The sequence below is a fragment of the Pseudophryne corroboree genome, chromosome 2, assembly GCF_028390025.1.
Source record: "Pseudophryne corroboree isolate aPseCor3 chromosome 2, aPseCor3.hap2, whole genome shotgun sequence".
Lineage (NCBI taxonomy): Eukaryota > Metazoa > Chordata > Amphibia > Anura > Myobatrachidae > Pseudophryne > Pseudophryne corroboree.
The window spans coordinates 599,347,730-599,369,356 of NC_086445.1; the positions used below are offsets into that span (position 1 = coordinate 599,347,730).

Here is a 21,627-nt window from a genome sequence, read left to right on the forward strand (position 1 = left end):
GCCAATCTTTGTTTGTGGGTTCGGTGGCGTTACCTAATTCTCTAATGAACCTCTGGCATGCGACTAGATCCTTTCTGGGATCGGGAAATTCAGACATAATTGTCCTCAATTCTGTCCGGGACCAGGAACAATACATAGCATTGTTTCTGATGGGAGTGACTCCCTGAGCGTCAGTCTTCCCATTGGGGACTGCGATCACCCTGACAGGATTTAATTCAATTACGTCATTCTGAGTTGACTCCACAATCTGAGGTGCTATTGTCTCTGCATAATGTATGGTACCGTACTTACCTGTGGACACGACCTCACTTATCCCTCCGCCAGGGGGCCTCACTACTGATCTTACTGGTTGGGCCGTGCCCACCTGAGTATTCTCTATGGTGGCTGCTAGAGAGAGTGCCGATATCGTGCTGGGCTCATCTTCTTGCTCGCAGTCCTGAGGAAAGTTTAAAATGGGATACAACTTGCAAGGGTTAGCGTTAGTGCATTTATCAACTATACTCTTATCGGATACCAATATGCCATTGTCTGTAGCCACTTTCTCCCCTACAATATACGGTGGTGGTGGTGGTGCGGTTGCCATCATTTTCCTGCTAGGTTTGGAACCTGCTGCATGAGCTAATTCTCTTTGCATATCGCCCTCTTGCTGCCATAAATTTAAACAGTTTGTGTGTCTGACCCTTTGCTTTCGGGATTTTATCAGACATATCCTAATCCTTAAATTCTGCAATACCTCTGGTTCAAAACTGCCTACCTTAGGGAATGGTTCCCTATCTTCCGCAGTCATACGTTCCCATTCATTGCACAAAACTTCTGTGTGTGGTCCATACTTCTCACACATTATGAACCTCGCTGACCCCCTGGGCCGCGGTATGTCAACGTGAACCCTGGTTGAACGTCCCTTGCTTGAGCAACTGGCCCCCATATTTTGCAGGTATTGTCCTTTTGGCTAATCCCACAAAAATAACCAAAATACTCAATATAAGGCAACGGTGAAAGTTCTCTGAGCGCTCTTCACCCGCTCACCGCCCACGTTGGCCAGTACTACCATACACTGTTGATAGCGAAGGCAATGTACCCAACCTAGGGCCCTATGTAACCTCTATTTACTGGAAGTATCTGGGAATAACTTACCCTTTCCAGTAAATATAAGTTGTTGGAGATTTCCTGAGAGAGACCAGCGAAAACTCCCTAAACCTTTATTATACACAAATCACGCTTGCGTATGCTATAGTTAGCGCTAATGATACCGCGATTTTACGCAAAGCTCGTAAAAAGAGTATCACGTTGCGCTAATATTGCACCCACTAACGCGTGGTCCAATCGCTCAGCGTATAGGTACTTGTTACTTATCCGCCGTACGACCGATGGAATCGATTTTCAGGCTGCGAAACCTCAGCCGGAGCGTATGAAAAAAAACTATATGGGTAAACCTTCGCTAACCCCCTGGGCTGCGGTACTCTAAACCTCGCTGACCTTCTGGTCTGCGGTACTCTGCTAAATTGCTCCTTTGTACTTCAATCTATATTAACGTGAGTCAGCTGCCTCACGCCACCAAGTCTCCACTCACTTGATGTACCACTCGACGGGATCCCGAATTCCCTGGGTCCACAAAACCTTTATTATGTTTGCTCACTCACGTTCGTTCACTCAAATACACTTTGGTTTTTGTTTTTTTTCTGTACAGAAAATTATCTTTCATTCAGATAAACAGCCTTAGTACCAGAGGTAATACAGTAAAAAAGGTTTTATTTAAACTAAATCTTGGAAACCGAGCAATTTGTGCTATTGTAGCGTGGCTACTGTTTCGCCCCTAAACTAAACAATACTATTGTGTAATTTGTACTTAGCGGTTGTATCCTTACGCACGTTGCGTAAACACGCGACCGTGTGTATGTCTTTACGTTGCGTACGCAGTCCCGTACTTTGTCCGAGACACGTGTACAAAAACCCTACGTCCGCAATAGTACAAATCCCACACTTCTATAAATGTAAGCGATATTACCTATAATCGTTTACTTAATACAACACAGTTTCTTTCTGTATAAACCTGTTTAACTAGGCCAGACTGTATTTGTGTTTTACGTTTACTTCCTTAATATTTATTCTATATTTTTAACTAAATAGCAACAAATTTCTCCGCATAGGTCTAAATGAATCTAGTAATCAGTACTTATGGCAACAATATGAGCAGGTATACAAAGTACAGGTGTACGCTTGTGTTGTGTGCGCATTTGGCGCCAAACAGAAATTCACAGACTTTTTTAAATAGCTTTGCGTATTTACTTTACGGGTCCCACCAGCATCCCTACAAACCATGCAGAGCAGACACCATCTAATCAGCAATAAAATAGGGTTTCCCAGTGTCTCCTACGGCCAGAAAAAGGTTCACGTAGGATACCTGTCCGCCCTTTGCTGATAGATAAAGTCTGCTTTAACCTGCTAGGCTGCGTGTATGTAGAAAAACCGGATGATGCCCCCAATTGATAATGTCGATATTATCTTAAACCATAAAGCTATACCTTTAAACACACTTTTACCATAAAGCCGCTACGGCCGCTAAACGTAATATTCACTCTATATACCTTTTACGCTATTTGTGTAATGAGTCCCGTACCGTGTACGGACTCAGCGTACAAACGCCGTGCTGGGGGTACAAAGTACACGCAGCGCATACACACTCAATTTGTTACACGTTAAAACCTTATACAGTTAGTCAATGTAATACACTTTAAACCCTAGCAGGGAAAAGAGGACACAACACCGATTTGTAGTTAATCACTGGGTTCCGACACCACAGAGTAATATATCTGAAAGGGGGTTTAACAATACAAATTATGCACTACAATACAACAGAGTAAATGGCTACAGTCAATGTACATACGTGAGAATATTCGCATGCGCTTCCTGGTCCAGTCCTCCGCTAATCAGGTAGATAGCATTAAGAGTCTTCTGTCCGGCCAGGCAGCAACAGGCTTTTTATACAATACTTCCAAAAGCAATACAATGGATACTGTAATCCCTTTGTCCATTGGACACAGGGATGCATCTTTACAGTACAGGAGAGGTCATAGGTTGATTTGAAAAGGTGGGCGATGTCTTTCTCAACTGCTCTTGTGGGTGGTCTTCTCTGGATTCCCGCCGCATACATAATATACAGTAAATACAGTTTATATCTATAGTCTGCTTCTGCACATAACTATCCACAGGAACATGCGATCTTCCGCAAACCAACACCGGAATGTTACCCTTAAAATACCCTACAGCTGGATCCCAGACACCACCCTACAACCTTAGTCTGTCCCCTCCTATCATGCAAAGGTGAATCCCTTTGTTCTGAAATCATTTAAACTGTTGATATTTGCTGATGTGGTGCAGGGGGACTATGTGTACAATGTGCACTATTTGGATTAAATATGTAATGTTTTGATAGCCCTCCATGCGTTCACAAACTCCGCAGTAAATACCCATACCACGCGCAGGACCACGGGAGCGACCATACGCAAATTGCGGATATGTGCACGCACAGCGGAACAAGTGCACGCGCAGTGGGCATGTGTGTGTGTTTTATATTTTTCGACTTTGACAGATCACAAACATCAGCTAAAATGACTAATGAATCAGGTAGCTAATGATAATAATAATAATAATAATAATAATAAATAATAAATATATATATATAAAATGTTTTTCACATCTATTGTAAGCATTGGAATAGGTCCTTAAACTCATCACCAGAGTTAAAGCGAACCTAGGGCCTACTTCAGACTGGATCGCTGCAGCGGCAGCGATCGCAGCCTGAAGCCCTTGCTGGAGTGCGCATGTGCAGTGGCATGCGCACCCCGGAAGCCCAGTGTGATGCTATCAGCATCTCAGGGCTGCGATCGCCTCTGCCTGATTGACAGGCAGAGGCGGACGTGGGAGGGGGCGTGCCAATGGCGTTAGAACGCCATTGGCCGGGCGCATTCCAGACAACACAGGCGTGTCCGGACCATTGGGTGGGCGGGCCACGTCAGCTGCGTGACATCACACGCAGCTGCTGCGGACCAGGACGCGTGAAGTAGCGGCCTGCCAGCACGCAGGAGATGCACTGGCAGGGAGCTACGCACCAGGTGCAAAAGCATTGCTGCCGTGTGATGGTTTTCCACCTGTGCTGGGGGGGGGGGGGGGGGGGGCCTGACATGGGGGGTGGACTAGCCCTGTGCTGCAGTGACGTGCGGTGAGGTCAGTGGCTGGGGAGGCACTGACAGCTAACCACCAACCCCCACCCCCCTCCAATAGAAAAAAAAATAGTGTAGACCCCCCCATGAATCACTAAAACCAGCACCAGGCTGGGCCAGCCAGGGAAGGGGGGGGGGGGGGGTTAATGCCATAGCAGGGGAGTCACTCAGTGTGGGGTTCCCCTGCCATAGCATTAATTAGCCCCCCTAGCCAGTCAGCCCAGGGCTGGAATTCCTCTGAAAGTGGGGGCACCCAAAAATAAAATGGGGTACCGCCTACCGAGCAACAACTAGCACTGAGCTGATAGCCCAGTGCTATGCCCAGCACCCCTGGTGGTGGTGGGTGCGAGGTTCACTGTATGCTAATATTGTTCTTTACAGGCGGCCTACAGGTCCCAGCTGGCCTGCCCCAGCATGCCGGCACTTGGAGAACCACAAGTGTCAGCATGCCTGGACATAAAGGGCCCGCTGGCACCTGTATTCCGCCTGTAAAGAAAATATTAAAATAAAAACACAACACGCTTTTTAAAAAAGTTTTATTATTTAGGGTCTTCACCTGGGGTGGCGGCCTTTAAGCTCTTGTTCATGGCCACCGCCCATCCAGGACATCCACGGCGTCTTATGTCTTCAGGAGCTCTTCACTGCTCCTCCCCCGCCGTTGGACTGACGCTGCTGCCTCGCGTTGACTTATATAAGTCAGCCAGAGGGAGTGGGGCGATGACACGGCGAGCCGTGATTTGCTTGCGGCGGCCATCTTGAATATCAAAAATTACGCTGAGGCACTCCGCTGCCAAACTCTGCACAACGGCAGGTAGGGATCTCGGATCCCTGCCTGCCGCTATGGCTATTACCTCCGCTGCGTCCCGCCGCCACTGAAGCCCGTACCTCCGCCGCCGACCGCATCTCCGCTGCGTCCTGCCGCGCCCACACAGTGATGACAGCGGATCCAGCGACGGATCCGCTGCTCAATCACTCTGGCATCACTGACAGGGGCGTGCTTTCATGGGTTTAAAGTACGTCACCTGTATCACAGCGGCACCTCTAATGGTGCTGCTTTTCGGTTTATTTTCAATGGGCTTTTACAGCCTGCGGCATGGCCCCGCCCCCGCCTGTCACCCGCTACTGCCCCTGTCCCATTGACAACGGGAGGCACCACGATCGGTGCCTCCCAAACACATTTCAACTGTGATAATGATTAGTTTAATATAAAGGAGACACTTATGACACAGAATATGTGTCATAAATATCTTCTTTGCATTATTTTAATCATTAATGACAGTGGAGGCACTGCCTCCCCTGCGTCCCCTGACTGCACGTCCCTGCTGTGCTGGGTGTCCCCCTGCATGTCAGAGTAATTGATCGTAGATGTGCTAAATTTAGCACATCTATGATCAGATCTGAATCACCCCCACAGTCATAATCATCAGAGCGTACTTGTACCACCTGATACACATAGAAACCTGCATACATTTGGTTCTGGAGCAGGTGGATTGCGAAAACACAGAAATGAAGCTCTGCAAATGGCGTACTATTGTCTTTAAGGCTAATTAACCATAGTGGGAGACACAGATTGCACAATATAGATAGTAAAAACAAATGTGTGTTTATTTGTGTGTATATAAAAGTACCTTGGCCCAGCAGACAGCCGGGCTGGGCCAATGTACTTTTCAGGGGGCATTGCCTAATTATAGGAGGTGTGGTCATGCACCCTTAGAAAAAATACAGAAAAATAGTACTTTAAGCACCTAACTGGCCACACTGCAGCCCAGCACACAGCAGCATGTGCTGGGCTGAGGAGAAGAGCTGCAGCTGCTGCTGCCAGGTAAGGGGGGATAACGACTTCGACCCAGACTGGGTCCCTTCATCAGGCCTGGGCGAGGGTAAAAAGTACCTGCTCTCCCCTCTTGGCACCACTGTGTATGTGCATGCATGTTTGTGTCATATCTATACTGCAGGACACTTCAGGGGGCAGGGGCGGGCTGTCTTGTTGCTAAGCCCCGCACCATCACGACAAAATTGCAGCAATTTGTGGGATGGAGGTTTGGCTAAATGCCATAAATTTGCATAATTTAGTCCCACTCCCTCTTACAGAGACGAGAATCACAGTTATAATCTCCTCATCCTGCCTGCTTTACTTGGAAGTGGGCAAGTTGGAAGAGATTCAGCAACTCTTCCGTGGGTGTGGGGGACTGCTTGAAAAATTGGGAGTCTCCAGCAACTTGCGGAAGCGTAGGCAAGTATGGTTTGTGTGCGTGTTTGCAGAGCAGGCAAGAGCTTCGGAGGGCCCTGATATTGTGGGTTATGACCACACCCCATTGTGTGCCTTTTGAATTAGTTGTGTACAGTTGTACATGCATGTCTGTACCATTTTGGGGTGCATGGTTACACACCCCCATGGCAATTTGGTGCCCTGCAGATGCCAGGGCCCTGGTACTTAGAACTGCCCCAGCCCCCAATGCCCTCTTGGCACCCCTGTGTGTTTGTGTGTGTTTTAGAAATATAATATTTAACACAAGTTTTAGGTTTATATAAGGACACTCTGAGGATGAGAAGTAAGTGCAATGTAAATATCTTGAAAGGAGACCATAAAGAGCTTATCTGTGTATAACTAGGATCTCACTATTTGTATATGTAGGTTGAATTGTTTCAGAATTAAAATATGAATTAGATTAACTGACCCATGCCCCTTTTATGTGGAAAATACAATGTACTGCTTGTGTCACTGGGATCTTGAAGTGGAAGTGATGCTCTGCCACAGCACAGTGATAATAGGGAGCAGAAATAAATATATAACAGTAAAGCTGGATACACACTATAACAGTGGTTCTTAAACTCGGTCCTCAGGACCCCACACAGTTCACATTTTGCAGGTCACCTAGCAGGTGCACAGGTGTATTCATTACTCACTGACACATTTTATGGGATCCGCAGGTGGAGCTAAGTATTTTACTTGTGATTCTGTGAGGAGACCTGGAAAATGTGAACTGTTTGGGGTCCTGAGGACCAAGTTTGAGAACCTGTGCATTATACGATTTAGGGGTCTATTTATTGAGCTTTGGATGGAGATAAAGTGGCCGGAGATTAAGTACCAGCCAATCAGCTTCTAAATACCATGTAACAGGCTGGGTTTGAAAAATGGCTGGTTGGCTGGTGCTTTATCTCCGTGCACTTTATCTCCATCCAAGTCTTAGTACATAGACCCCTTACTGTCCAATCTTTCTGGCTGGAACGAAAATCTGGTAATGTATGGGCGCAAATGACACTTGACCGTTTGCTCCCAAACACTGGAAAACAGACAAAATTGGATACTCAAACAAATTTATTAAATCCATCTAATTTAACTAATTTATCCGAACTATCATTTTTGACAATTTTTAGGCTTTTGGGAGCAAATGGTCAATTGTCATTTGCGCCCATATATTACCAGATTTTTGTTCCAACCAGAAAAATTGGACAGATAATCTAATAGTGTCTATCCCAGAGGTTCTCAAACTCGGTCCTCGGGGGCACACACAGTGCATGTTTTGCAAGTAACCCAGAAGGTGCACAGGTGTATTAATTCAGGGCCGGTTCTGCTTCTTCCAGCGCCCCGGGCGGGCAAAGGGGGCGTGGCTTCATACAGGGGGCGTGGTCATTTACGCCCCCTGTACAGTAGTGAAATGATGTGCGGTGCGCGATGACGTCATCGCGCACCGCACAGTAAAGGTCCTCTCTATGAAGGGAAACTAGACGCTACGCGTCTAGTTCCCTTCACAGCGGGGGGCAGCGGCAGCGGGACAGAGCGACCAACGGGGGGGCATAGCAGCAGCGGATCTTGCCATGGTGCGGCGCCCTCCGGATGGCGCTGGCGCCCTCTGGAAGGTGGCGCCCCGGGCAAAAGTCCTGCTTGCCTGTGGCAAGATCCGCTACTGTATTAATTACTCACTGACACATTTTAAAAGGCCCACAGGTGGAGCTAATTATTTCACTTGCGATTCTGTGAGGAGACCTGCAAAACATGCACTGTGTGCCCCCGAGGACCGAGTTTGAGAACCTCTGGTCTATCCAGTTTAAGAGGAGAAAAAGGACCAGTGAGAGGTCTACAGAAAAAGATAGGGAGCAATGGATAAATGGGATGTATTGTAATGTGAATAACATAATATGTTTCTGATTAATTCAATGTTACCACAGATGTCACTCTTCTGACTGCTGACCTTAACAGTAGGTACAATATTCCTCACAAGGGGGCAGATTTATTAAATCTGGAGAAGTGATAAGTGGAAGGTGATAATGCACCAGCCAATCAGCTCCTAACTGTCATTTTTCAAACGCGTAATGATTGGCTGGTGTGTTATCACCTTCCACTTATCACTGCTTTATCACTTCTCCAGGCTTAATACACCTGCCCCAAGGGGTGATGTATTTTGTCATTCCTCTTACTGTTTAATGTAATTTCATGTTTAATCAATTTAATACTATTTTTAAGAGTTATAAAGTTTGGGTTCCTTATGCTTTGAATTGTGTGAAATCGCTATACCAAGGCTTACCATACTATCCCTTTAAACTGGGACGCACCTAGCCATACCTCAGCTGTGGGCGGATCATTGACAGAACTTGCAGTGATCTAACCACAGACCATGGTAACTGAGGGTGAATAAATGAAATCAGTATGGGAAAACAAGGTAATTCTCACAATGATCAAAGTTATTGAATTACAGTGGAGATCTCATTGTATAAGGAGTGCTACACAAGAAATGCTACAAGGGCACTGAACGCTTTCCCTCTCCATACAGGTGATGGGCTGTGCACAATGCAAAAAGACAACAGAAGAAAATGCGTGGGACGTAAATGTCGACGCTGTCACCAGTCAGCACTATTTCCCTGATCCTACCACAACAAGATGGAACCAAGACATCAACATTTTTGCCAGCAAATCCATATGTGTAGTAGAAGGACCTTTTATAGCTGGAGTACAGAGAGGCGTGGGTGTCCAAGCATCTATAGGTAAAAGTCTAAAGTTTAATCATAGATAATGAAGCAACATTGCATTTACAATATCGGTGGTAAGGGGGGATGGATTTACAGGTAATCAGAGAATATCTCTTTCCTGGCTCTGCCCACACTAAAGCTGCAGTTGGTACGGTACACAGTATTCTCCATTATTCAAATTATGCTGCACAGTAGCGCTACTACACCAGGTAGAGCCCCTGTTACACATTACGGTGGACAGATTCCCCTTTTTACACATTCCAGAAGACAGCATCCCCTTTTCTCTAATGTCCTAGAGGATGCTGGGGACTCCGAACGGACCATGGGAATAGACGGGCTCCGCAGGAGACATGGGCACTTTAAGAAAGACTTTGGATCTGGGTGTGCACTGGCTCCTCCCTCTATGCCCCTCCTCCAGACCTCAGTTTGATACTGTGCCCAGTGGAGACTGGGTGCATTTCAGGAGCTCTCCTGAGTTTCCTGTAAAGAAAGCATTTTTAGTTAGGTTTTTTATGTTCAGGGAGCCTGCTGGCAACAGACTCCCTGCATCGAGGGACTGAGGAGAGAGAAACAGACCCACTTCTCTGATTTTCAGGGCTCTGTTTCTTAGGCTACTGGACACCATTAGCTCCAGAGGGATCGGTACGCAGGTCTCACCCTAGCCGTCCATCCCAGAGCCGCGCCGCCTTCCTCCTCGCAGAGCCGGAAGATTGAAGCCGGGAGAGTATTGAGGAAAAGAACATCAGAGGCGGCAGAAGACACCTTGATCTTCATAGAGGTAACGCACAGCTCTGCAGCTGTGCGCCATTGCTCCCATTCACCTCACACACCTCGGTCACTGTAAGGGTGCAGGGCGCAGGGGGGGGGGGGCACCCTGGGCAGCAATATGGACCTCTCCTGTGGCATATATAGATATATACATGTACAGCTGGGCACTGTACATGTATATAAAGAGCCCCCGCCATGTTATTGAGAAATTTGAGCGGGACAGAAGCCCGCCGCCGAGGGGGCGGGGCTTCTCCCTCAGCACTCACCAGCGCCATTTTTCTCCACAGCACCGCTGAGAGGAAGCTCCCCAGACTCTCCCCTGCTTAGTTAACACACGGTGAAAGAAGGGTTTTAAAGTAGAGGGGGGGCACATAATTGGCGCATATACATAACAAAATCGCTACTGGGTAAACATACTGTGTTTTTTCCTGGGTCATATAGCGCTGGGGTGTGTGCTGGCATACTCTCTCTCTGTCTCCCCAAAGGGCCTGGTGGGGAACCTGTCTTCAGAAAGAGCTTCCAAGTGTGTGTGTGGTGTGTCGGTATGCGTGTGTCGACATGTCTGAGATTGAAGGCTCACCTAAGGAGGAGGGGGAGTGTATGAATGTTAGGTCTCTGTCGGCAGTGCCGACACCTGACTGGATGGATATGTGGAATGTTTTAAGTGCTAATGTTAATTTATTGCACAAAAGATTAGACAAAGCTGAAGCTGGGGTACAGTCAGGGAGTCAACACATACCTGTCCCAATGTCGCCTGGACCTTCGGGGTCTCAGAAGCGCCCACTATCCCAAATAGATGACACAGATACCGACACGGATTCAGACTCCAGTGTCGACTACGATGATGCAAAATTAGAGCCAAAGGTGGCTAAATGTATTCGATATATGATTATCGCAATAAAAGATGTTTTGCATATCACTGAGGAACCCCCTGTCCCTGACACGAGGGTACACATGTATAAGGGAAAGAAACCTGAGGTCACCTTTCCCTCATCACATGAGCTGAACGAATTATGTGAAAAAGCGTGGGAAACTCCAGACAAAAAACTGCAGATTCCCAAAAGGATTCTAATAGTGTATCCTTTCCCGTCGCAAGACAGTCTTATGGACCCGACAGTGGTCAGGTGATGCCGACTCCAAGAGACATATGGAGTTGTTGCCTTACAAGGGTGAGGAATTGTTTGGAGAGGCCTCTCGGACCTCGTCTCCACGGCTACGGCAGTTAAATTGAATTTTTTGCCGTATATTCCCTTACAATCTAAGAAAGCGCCTCATTATCAAATGCAGTCCTTTCGTTCCAATAAAAGCAAGAGAGTACGTGGATCGTCCTTTCTTGCCAGAGGTAAGGGCAGAGGGAAAAAGCTGCACAACACACCTAGTTCCCAGGAACAGAAGTCCTCCCCGGCCTCTGCAAAATCCACCGCATGACGCTGGGGCTCCCCTGAGGGAGTCCGCCCCAGTGGGGGCACGTCTTCGACTGCTCAGCCACATCTGGGTTCACTCACAGGTGGATCCCTGGGCAATAGAAATTGTTTCCCAGGGTTACAAGCTGGAATTCGAAGAGGTGCCTCCTCGCCGGTTTTTCAAATCGGCCCTACCGACTTCCCCCCTGGAAAGGGAGTTAGTGTTACATGCGATTCGCAAATTGTGTCTTGAACAAGTGGTGGTAGAGGTTCCCTTGCTTCAAAGAGGGAAGGGGTACTACTCAACTCTGTTTGTGGTCCCGAAACCGGACGGTTCGGTCAGACCCATTTTGAATTTAAAATCCCTGAACCTTTACTTAAAACGGTTCAAGTTCAAGATGGAATCGCTCAGAGCGGTCATCGCCAGCCTGGAAGGGGGAGATTTTATGGTATCTCTGAACATAAAGGATGCATACCTGCATGTTCCCATATATCCTCCTCATCAGGCGTACCTGAGATTTGCGGTACAGGATTGTCATTACCAATTTCAGACGTTGCCGTTTGGGCTTTCGACTGCCCCGAGAATTTTCACCAAGGTAATGGCGGAAATGATGGTGCTCCTGCGCAAACGGGTTTCACAATTATCCCGTACTTGGACGATCTCCTCATAAAAGCGAGATCACGGGAGAAGATGCTGAACAGCGTATCACTTTCACTGACTGTGTTACAGCGACACGGCTGGATTATCAATATTTCAAAGTCGCAGCTGAATCCTACAACTCGTCTGCCCTTCTTGGGCATGATTCTGGACACAGACCAGAAGAGGGTTTTTCTTCCGACAGAAAAAGCGCAGGAGCTCATGACTCTAGTCATGAACCTGTTGAAGCCAAAACAAGTGTCAATACGTCATTGCACTCAAGTCCTGGGAAAAATGGTGGCGACATACGAAGCCATTCCCTACGGCAGATTCCATGCAAGGACCTTCCAATGGGACCTATTGGACAAATGGTCCGGGTCACATCTGCAAATACATCAGCGGATCACCCTGTCCCCCAGGGCCAGGGTATCTCTCCTGTGGTGGCTGAAAAGTGCTCGCCTTCTAGAGGGCCGCAGGTTCGGGATTCAGGACTGGATCCTGGTGACCACGGACGCGAGCCTTCGAGGTTGGGGAGCAGTCACACAGGGAAGACATTTCCAAGGCCTTTGGTCAAGTCAAGAGACTTGTCTTCACATCAACATCCTGGAACTAAGGGCCATATACAACGCCCTATGTCAAGCGGAGATCTTACTTCGCGATCGACCAGTTCTGATCCAGTCAGACAACGTCACCGCAGTAGCTCATGTAAACCGCCAAGGCGGCACAAGGAGCAGGGTGGCAATGGCGGAAGCCACCAGAATTCTTCACTGGGCGGAGAATCATGTAAGCGCTCTGTCAGCAGTTTTCATTCCGGGAGTGGACAACTGGGAAGCAGACTTCCTCAGCAGACACGACCTGCATCCGGGAGAGTGGGGACTTCATCAAGAACTCTCCGCGCAGATTGCAAGTCGGTGGGGACTGCCCCAAATAGACATGATGGCGTCCCGTCTCAACAAAAAGCTACAAAGGTATTGCGCCAGGTCAAGAGACCCTCAGGCGGTAGCTGTGGACGCCCTAGTGACACTGTGGGTGTTCCAGTTGGTCTATGTGTTTCCTCCTCTTCCTCTCATACCCAAGGTGTTGAGGATAATAATAAAAAGAGGAGTGAGAACAATACTCATTGTTCCGGATTGGCCACGAAGGACCTGGTATCCGGATCTGCAGGAAATGCTCACAGAAGATCCGTGGCCTCTTCCTCTAAGGCAGGACCTGTTACAACAAGGTCCCTGTCTGTTCCAAGACTTACCGCGGCTGCGTTTGACGGCATGGCGGTTGAACGCCGGATCCTAGAGGAAAAAGGTATTCCGGATAAGGTTATTCCTACGTTAATAAAGGCTAGGAAGGACGTGACATCTAAACAGTATCACCGAATATGGCATAAATATGTTTCTTGGTGTGAGGCCAGGAATGCTCCTACGGAAGAATTCCATCTAGGCCGTTTTCTTCACTTCCTACAAACTGGAGTGAATTTGGGCCTAAAATTAGGCTCCATTAAAGTTCAGATTTCGGCCTTATCCATTTTCTTTCAAAAGGAATTGGCCTCTTTACCTGAAGTACAGACTTTTGTGAAGGGAGTACTGCATATTCAGCCTCCTTTTGTACCTCCGGTGGCGCCTTGGGACCTTAACGTGGTGTTAAGTTTCCTTAAGTCACATTGGTTTGAACCACTTAAAACAGTGGAGTTGAAATATCTCACTTGGAAGGTGGTCATATTGTTAGCCTTGGCTTCGGCTAGGCGAGTTTCGGAATTGGCGGCTTTATCACATAAAAGCCCCTATCTGGTTTTCCATATGGATAGAGCGGAGTTGCGGACCCGTCCTCAATTCCTACCTAAGGTGGTCTCATCTTTTCATATGAACCAACCTATTGTCGTGCCTGTGGCTACACGTGACTTGGAGGATTCCGAGTCCCTGGATGTGGTCAGGGCTTTGAAAATGTACGTAGCCAGAACGGCTAGGATCAGAAAAACAGAAGCGCTGTTTGTCCTGTATGCAGCCAACAAGGTTGGCGGCCCTGCTTCAAAGCAGACTATTGCTCGCTGGATCTGTAACACGATTCAGCAGGCGCATTCTACGGCAGGATTGGCGTTACCGAAATCGGTTAAGGCCCATTCCACTAGGAAGGTGGGCTCGTCTTGGGCGGCTGCCCGAGGGGTCTCGGCACTACAGCTGTGCCGAGCTGCTACTTGGTCGGGGTCAAACACCTTTGCAAAGTTCTATGAGTTTGATACCCTGGCTGAGGAGGACCTCCTGTTTGCTCAATCGGTGCTGCAGAGTCATCCGCACTCTCCCGCTCGTTTGGGAGCTTTGGTATAATCCCCATGGTCCTTACGGAGTCCCCAGCATCCTCTAGGACGCTAGAGAAAATAAGATTTTAAACCTACCGGTAAATCTTTTTCTCGTAGTCCGTAGAAGATGCTGGGCGCCCGTCCCAAGTGCGGACTACTTCTGCAAGACTTGTATATAGTTATTGCTTACATAAGGATTATGTTATAGTTTCATCGGTTTTGGGCCGATGATATGTTGTTTTTTCATACTGTTAACTAGATAGTATATCACAAGTTATACAGTGTGATTGGTGTGGCTGGTATGAATCTTGCCCTTGGATTAACAAAAATCCTTTCCTCGTACTGTCAGTCTCCTCTGGGCACAATTTCTCTAACTGAGGTCTGGAGGAGGGGAATAGAGGGAGGAGCCAGTGCACACCCAGAGTCAAAGTCTTTCTTAAAGTGCCCATGTCTCCTGCGGAGCCCGTCTATCCCCCATGGTCCTTACGGAGTCCCCAGCATCCTCTACGGACTACGAGAAAAAGATTTACCGGTAGGTTTAAAATCTTATTTTTACACATTACGGTAGACAGCGTCCCCTTTTTACACATTACGGCAGACAGCGTCCCCTTTTTACACATTACAGTAGACAGAGTCCCCTTTTTACACATTACGGCAGAGTCCCCTTTTTTACACATTACGGAAGACAGCGTCCCCTTTTTTACACATTACGGCAGACAGCGTCCCCTTTTTTACACATTACGGCAGACAGCGTCCCCTTTTTACACATTATGGCAGACAAAGGGGTAAATTTACTAAGCTCCCGATTTTGACCGAGATGCCGTTTTTTCATCAAAGTGTCATCTCGGTAATTTACTAAGCAATAATCACGGCAGTGATGAGGGCATTCGTAAATTTTTGCAAGTCCAAGAAAAAAATTACGAATGAATACACCATCGGTCAAAACGCGGCTGTTTAAGTATGAATCTCGGTAATTTACTAAGAAGTGCAAAGCAAAAAAAAAACAAACACTGCCGTGAAAAATTACAACTCGTAAAAAAGTGCTTAAAAAAAACAGACCTGCTTTTTTTTTTCCGTGATTGGATAGGCATGCAGGGATCCATGAGATCCGTGCATGTATATCAGTGGGAAGGGGTGGGAAAGTTGTTATTTTATTAAAAAAAATTGCGTGGGGTCCCCCCTCCTAAGCATAACCAGCCTCGGGCTCTTTGAGCCGATCCTGGTTGCCGAAATATGGGAAAAAAAATGACAGGGGTTCCCCCATATTTAAGCAACCAGCATCGGGCTCTGCGCCTGGTCCTGGTTCCAAAAATACGGGGGACAAAAAGAGTAGGGGTCCCCCGTATTTTTAAAACCAGCACTGGGCTCCACTAGCTGGACAGATAATGCCACAGCCGGGGGTCACTTTTATATAGTGCCCTGCGGCCGTGGCATCAAAAATCCAACTAGTCACCCCTGGCCGGGGTACCCTGGGGGAGTGGGGACCCCTTCAATCAAGGGGTCCCCCCCCCCAGCCACCCAAGGGCCAGGGGTGAAGCCCGAGGCTGTCCCCCCCATCCAATGGGCTGCGGATGGGGGGGCTGATAGCCTTTGTTGTAAAAGAAAAGATATTGTTTTTAGTAGCAGTACTACAAGTCCCAGCAAGCCTCCCCCGCATGCTGGTACTTGGAGAACCACAAGTACCAGCATGCGGCGGAAAAACGGGCCCGCTGGTACCTGTAGTACTACTACTAAAAAAATACCCAAAAAAACACAAGACACACACACCGTGAAAGTATAATTTTATTACATACATACACACATACATACATACTTACCTTATGTTCCCACGCAGGTCGGTCCTCTTCTCCAGTAGAATCCAAGGGGTACCTGTTGAAGAAATTATACTCACGAGATCCAGGGGTCCAGGGTCCTCGGGGAATCCAGGTGTAATCCACGTACTTGAAAAAAATAACAAAACGGACACCCGAGCCACGCACTAAAAGGGGACCCATGTTTGCACATGGATCCCCTTTTCCCGACTGCCAGAAACCCACTCTGACTGATGTCTAAGTGGGTTTCTTCAGCCAATCAGGGAGTGCCACGTTGTAGCACTCTCCTGATCGGCTGTGTGCTCCTGTACTGAGGGGCAGATTTATTAAGCCTGGTGAAGTGATAAAGTGGAAGGTGATAAAGCACCAGCCAATCAGCTCCTAACTTCCATGTTACAGGCTGGGTTTGAAAAATGACAGTTAGGAGCTGGCTGACTGACTGGTGCTTTATCACCTTCCACTTTATCACTTCACCAGGCTTAATAAATCTGCCCCTGAGTGACAGGCGGCACACGGCAGTGTTACAATGTTGCGCCTATGCGCTCCATTGTAACCAATGCTGGGAACTTTCTGCTCAGCGGTGACGTCACTTTAGGTCAACCGCAGGGCAGAAAGTTCCCAGCATTGGTTACAATGGAGCGCATAGGCGCTACATTGTAACACTGCCGTGTGCCGCCTGTCACTCAGTACAGGAGCACACAGCCGATCAGGAGAGTGCTACAACGTGGCACTCCCTGATTGGCTGAAGAAACCCACTTAGACATCAGTCAGAGTGGGTTTCTGGCAGTCGGGAAAAGGGGATCCATGTGCAAACATGGGTCCCCTTTTAGTGCGTGGCTCGGGTGTCCGTTTTGTTATTTTTTTCAAGTACGTGGATTACACCTGGATTCCCCGAGGACCCTGGACCCCTGGATCTCGTGAGTATAATTTCTTCAACAGGTACCCCTTGGATTCTACTGGAGAAGAGGACCGACCTGCGTGGGAACATAAGGTAAGTATGTATGTATGTGTGTATGTATGTAATAAAATTATACTTTCACGGTGTGTGTGTCTTGTGTTTTTTGGGGTATTTTTTTAGTAGTAGTACTACAGGTACCAGCGGGCCCGTTTTTCCGCCGCATGCTGGTACTTGTGGTTCTCCAAGTACCAGCATGCGGGGGAGGCTTGCTGGGACTTGTAGTACTGCTACTAAAAACAATATCTTTTCTTTTACAACAAAGGCTATCAGCCCCCCCATCCGCAGCCCATTGGATGGGGGGGGACAGCCTCGGGCTTCACCCCTGGCCCTTGGGTGGCTGGGGGGGGGGACCCCTTGATTGAAGGGGTCCCCACTCCCCCAGGGTACCCCGGCCAGGGGTGACTAGTTGGATTTTTGATGCCACGGCCGCAGGGCACTATATAAAAGTGACCCCCGGCTGTGGCATTATCTGTCCAGCTAGTGGAGCCCGGTGCTGGTTTTAAAAATACGGGGGACCCCTACTCTTTTTGTCCCCCGTATTTTTGGAACCAGGACCAGGCGCAGAGCCCGATGCTGGTTGCTTAAATATGGGGGAACCCCTGTCATTTTTTCCCCCCATATTTCGGCAACCAGGATCGGCTCAAAGAGCCCGAGGCTGGTTATGCTTAGGAGGGGGGACCCCACGCAATTTTTTTTTAAATATTTGACAGTGTTTAATTTAAAAAAAACAAAAAAAATGAACCCCAGCACGGATCACACAGATCCGGCCGAGATTCATTGTAAAAAAAGTCGGCAGTGTTTTGCTAATCACTGCCGTAAAAATAGAAAAAAAACCACGAATGACATCGACATCGGAACAAAAGAAAAACCCGAATACGACAGCTTAGTAAATTAGTCGTAATCAATTCAAAAAGTTGCAGTTTTACACTTTCGATGTCATTCGTGATTGAACTTTGACCTGAAACGGGAAAATACGAATCTTAGTAAATTTACCCCAGTGTCCCCTTTTTTACACATTACGGCAGTTTTACACATTACGGCAGACAGCGTACCCTTTTTTACACATTACGGCAGACAGCGTTCCCTTTTTTTTACACATTACGGCAGACAGACCCTCTTTTTACACATTACGGCAGACGGAATATATAGATAGATAGATAGATAGATAGATAGATAGATAGATAGATAGATAGATAGATAGATAGAACAGATGATGCTTACTGTCTCCGTTGGCTCAGGCAGTCAGGCTCCTCGTGCAGGCACATCCCAGGCAGGGGAGAAGGAGGAGGAGGGAGGAGGACTCGAGAGCCACAGCAGTGCAATGTAATTGGTGTCGGCGCCGCTGCAGGTGTCCCTCTTCTTCCACATAGGCTGGCCACCGTCGTCACCGCTGTGATGAGGGAGGCACATCCCAGCATTCACACCAATTACATTGCGCTGCTGCGGCTCCCGAGTCCCTCTCCCCCCTCCTCCTTCTCCCTCTCCCTGTGGCTGCCGGCTGTGTCCCTGCGCTCTGCTGCTCCTCTCTTCGGTGGCTAGCATCACACAGCGGCAGGCGGCATGTAATGAGGCAGTTTGAATCATTACATGCCGTTATCTTTGGGCCCCTTGACAGCGGTGGGTCCCATTGCAAGGCACCATTTGCACTGGTGGTAGTTCCGCCACTGGGGGGGGGGTATTAATTACCTGGGCCCAGGTTTGATGGAGGTCTCCCCCACCCCTTACCTGACAGAAGTAAATGCAGCTCTTCATTTCATCCCAGAATACACTGCAGTGTGCTGGGCTGCAGTGTGGCCATGGAGGCACTTAAAGTACTATTTTTTCCTTAATATTTCTCTAAGGGTGCATGGCCATGCCCCCTGTAATTAGGCCATGCTCCCTGGAAAGTACCTGGTCCCAGGCAGGCTCTCTACTACCCTGCGTGTAGTGTCAGGACAGAGATAATCCCCATGCTGGCTTTCTACCAACTCTTCTCTCTTCATAGCCCTTCTCTGCCCACCTCTGGTGCGTCCTCCTCCCTGCAGTTAGCGCTGAGCCCTATAGTGTGTGGTTGCTAACTGTGGGCTGGCCCCTCCTCCTACTTCATATGTTCCTCCCCTCTTCTTCCTCAGCTCCCACCCTCCAGGGACCCAAATACCCTCCCCCCTCCTTCGTACAACCCACCCAACACTTTACTTTCCCACCAGGTTTAGCTGTAAATGTACTCTTTAAGAGGGAAGAGGGAAGTTTCACTACCTACTGTTTAGTCTCAGCAAGGGTGGAAGACATGAGTGGATCCGGTCTCTTCACCTTCCACGTGAAGATAAGTCACTTACATGCTCCAATTATGTTATTGGGGCATATTTATTATACACATTTTGTAGGACATTTAGGGTGATATCCTAAAAAAATGTAGGTATCCCCTGAAAGTATGTAATGGCATGAGTAGAGAGGGGAGGGAGGGGTATGACCCCCCCCCCCCTCTTCCCCTCCAGCCAGACCGCCTCCTGATGCCTCTCTCTGCCGGGTAGAACACTAGCTTGGCTGGTGGTGTCCCCCTCCATCATGGCGCCAAAGTCACGTGCCCGACTCGCACCCCCCTTGTTACACCACTGATATGACCACTGACACAATATTTTCCTATTTTGGCTCTGCAAGCCACCACAATTAAGCTAAAATGAAACAATGGAGATGCAACTGAAGTGCAGTCTTTCAGCTTTATTCAAGTGGTTGAACAAAAATATTGTCTGAAACATTTAGGAATTGCAACCATTTTTATACACAGTCCCCTGTTTTCAGGGGCTCAAATAAATGAACATAATCATACATAAATTGTTAATTTTTAATACTTTGTTGAGAATCCTTTGCAGGCAATGATTGCCTGAAATCTGGAACCCACGAACATCATCAAATGCTGGGTTTCCTCCTTTGATATTCTTTGCAAGGCCTTTACTGCAGTTGTCTTCAATTGTTTGTTGGCGAGGCTTTCTGCCTTTAGGGGGTCATTCCGAGTATATCGTAGCTGTGCTAAATTTAGCACAGCTACAATCATCTTCCCGGACATGCGGGGGGACGCCCAGTACAGGGCTAACCCGCCCCTCATGTCAGTGCGACCCCCTCCCCCCGGCAGAAGTGCAAAGGCATCGCACAGTGGCGATGCCTTTGCACTTTAAGAGTAGCTTCCGACCAGCGCAGCTTTAGCGTGCTTGCTGGGAGCTACCTGTACTCCTCACTCCCCGGCCCGCAGCGGCTGCGTGTGACATCACGCAGCCGCTGCAGCCCGCCCCCCGTTCGGTCCGGCCACGCCTGCGTTGTCCGGAACGCGCCTATGAAACGGCGGCCAAATGCCGCCATTCCGCCCCCTCCTGCTCAGCGACCACCTCTGCCTGTCAATCAGGCAGAGGCGATCGCAGCCCTGCTACGGCCTTCGGCCGTCTGGCATGCGCCGGCGCACTACGGCGCATGCGCAGTAGAGACCCGTTTGCTCGGCTGCGATAAACAGCAACGAGCGAACGGGTCAGAATGACCCCCTTAGTTTTGTTTTCTGCAAGTGAAATGCATGCTCGATCAGGTTGAAATCAGGTGACTGACTCTGCTGTTGCAGAATATTCTACTTCCTTGCCTAGGCTGCTTTCGCATTATGGTTTTTTTCACTGTCTATCTGTATTTTGAAGCATTATCCAATCAACTTTGTTAAATTTGGCTGATTCTGAGCAGACAGTATATTCCTATACACGTCAAAATTAATCTGGCACTTAAGCTTGTGAGTAGGGCCTTCCTACCTCTATGACTATTTGTTATCACCCAGTTTTGTCTTATCATTGTCTTAATTTGTAAAACTCCACGGAATTTGCTGTGCTATATAAGAAACTGTTAATAAAGAAATAAATAAAGAAATAATTCTATCATCTGTCACATTATAAATAAACACTAGTTATCCAGTGCCATTGTAAGCCATGCATTGCCATGACATCACACCGCCTCCACCGTGTGTTACAGATGTGGCATCCTTCAGATCATGAGCCAAGCCTTCTCCGTACTTTTTTCTTTCTATCATTCTGGTACAGGTTGTCTTAGTTTCATCGGTCCAAAGAATGCTGGTCCAGAACTGGGCTGGCTTTTCAAAACTTTTTTTTTTTTGACAAAGTCTAATCTGGCCTTTTTATTCTTGAGGCTTATGAATAGTTTGCACGTTGTGGTGAACCATCTGTGTTTGCTCTTATGAAGTCTTCTCTTTATGGCATACTTGGATAATTATATCCTTACCACCTGGAGAGAGTGTTCTTCACTTGTTTGGATATTGTGAAGACGTTTTTCTTTTTTCAGTTCTAGAGCCCCTCTGTGGAGGGTCTTCTACCTATAGCAATGATACAGGCAGAAGACCCTTAGTGCAAGCAGGCACACCGGTACTTAGGCCACCCCCAGGTCTAAATTGCCTCCGTGCAGTAGACACTTATACAACAGACAGAGAACCGCTAGCTGGTGTAGATGCACAGTCATGGAATCACAGTCAATGGTCGGTATAGATATAACAAGACACGGCAAGGCAACTGGAATAGATGATAAATAAACCAGGACTTTGCTTGACTGGCAACA

General features: G+C 47.9%; 1 protein-coding gene across 2 annotated transcripts in view; it reads left to right on the forward strand.

The window, feature by feature from the left end:
• FGR (FGR proto-oncogene, Src family tyrosine kinase) overlaps positions 1-21,627 on the forward strand; it is a 370,485-nt gene that overhangs the window by 157,895 nt on the left and 190,963 nt on the right. Inside the window, exons 1-2 of one of the 2 annotated variants that reach the window (XM_063954688.1) lie at positions 8,824-8,881; positions 8,993-9,203. In XM_063954688.1, the coding sequence (XP_063810758.1) occupies positions 8,858-8,881; positions 8,993-9,203 (235 nt within the window). In that variant the 5' untranslated portion in view covers positions 8,824-8,857. Of the gene's footprint in view, positions 1-8,823; positions 8,882-8,992; positions 9,204-21,627 lie in introns of those variants that run through there. The other variant, XM_063954690.1, reaches the window with a different exon arrangement.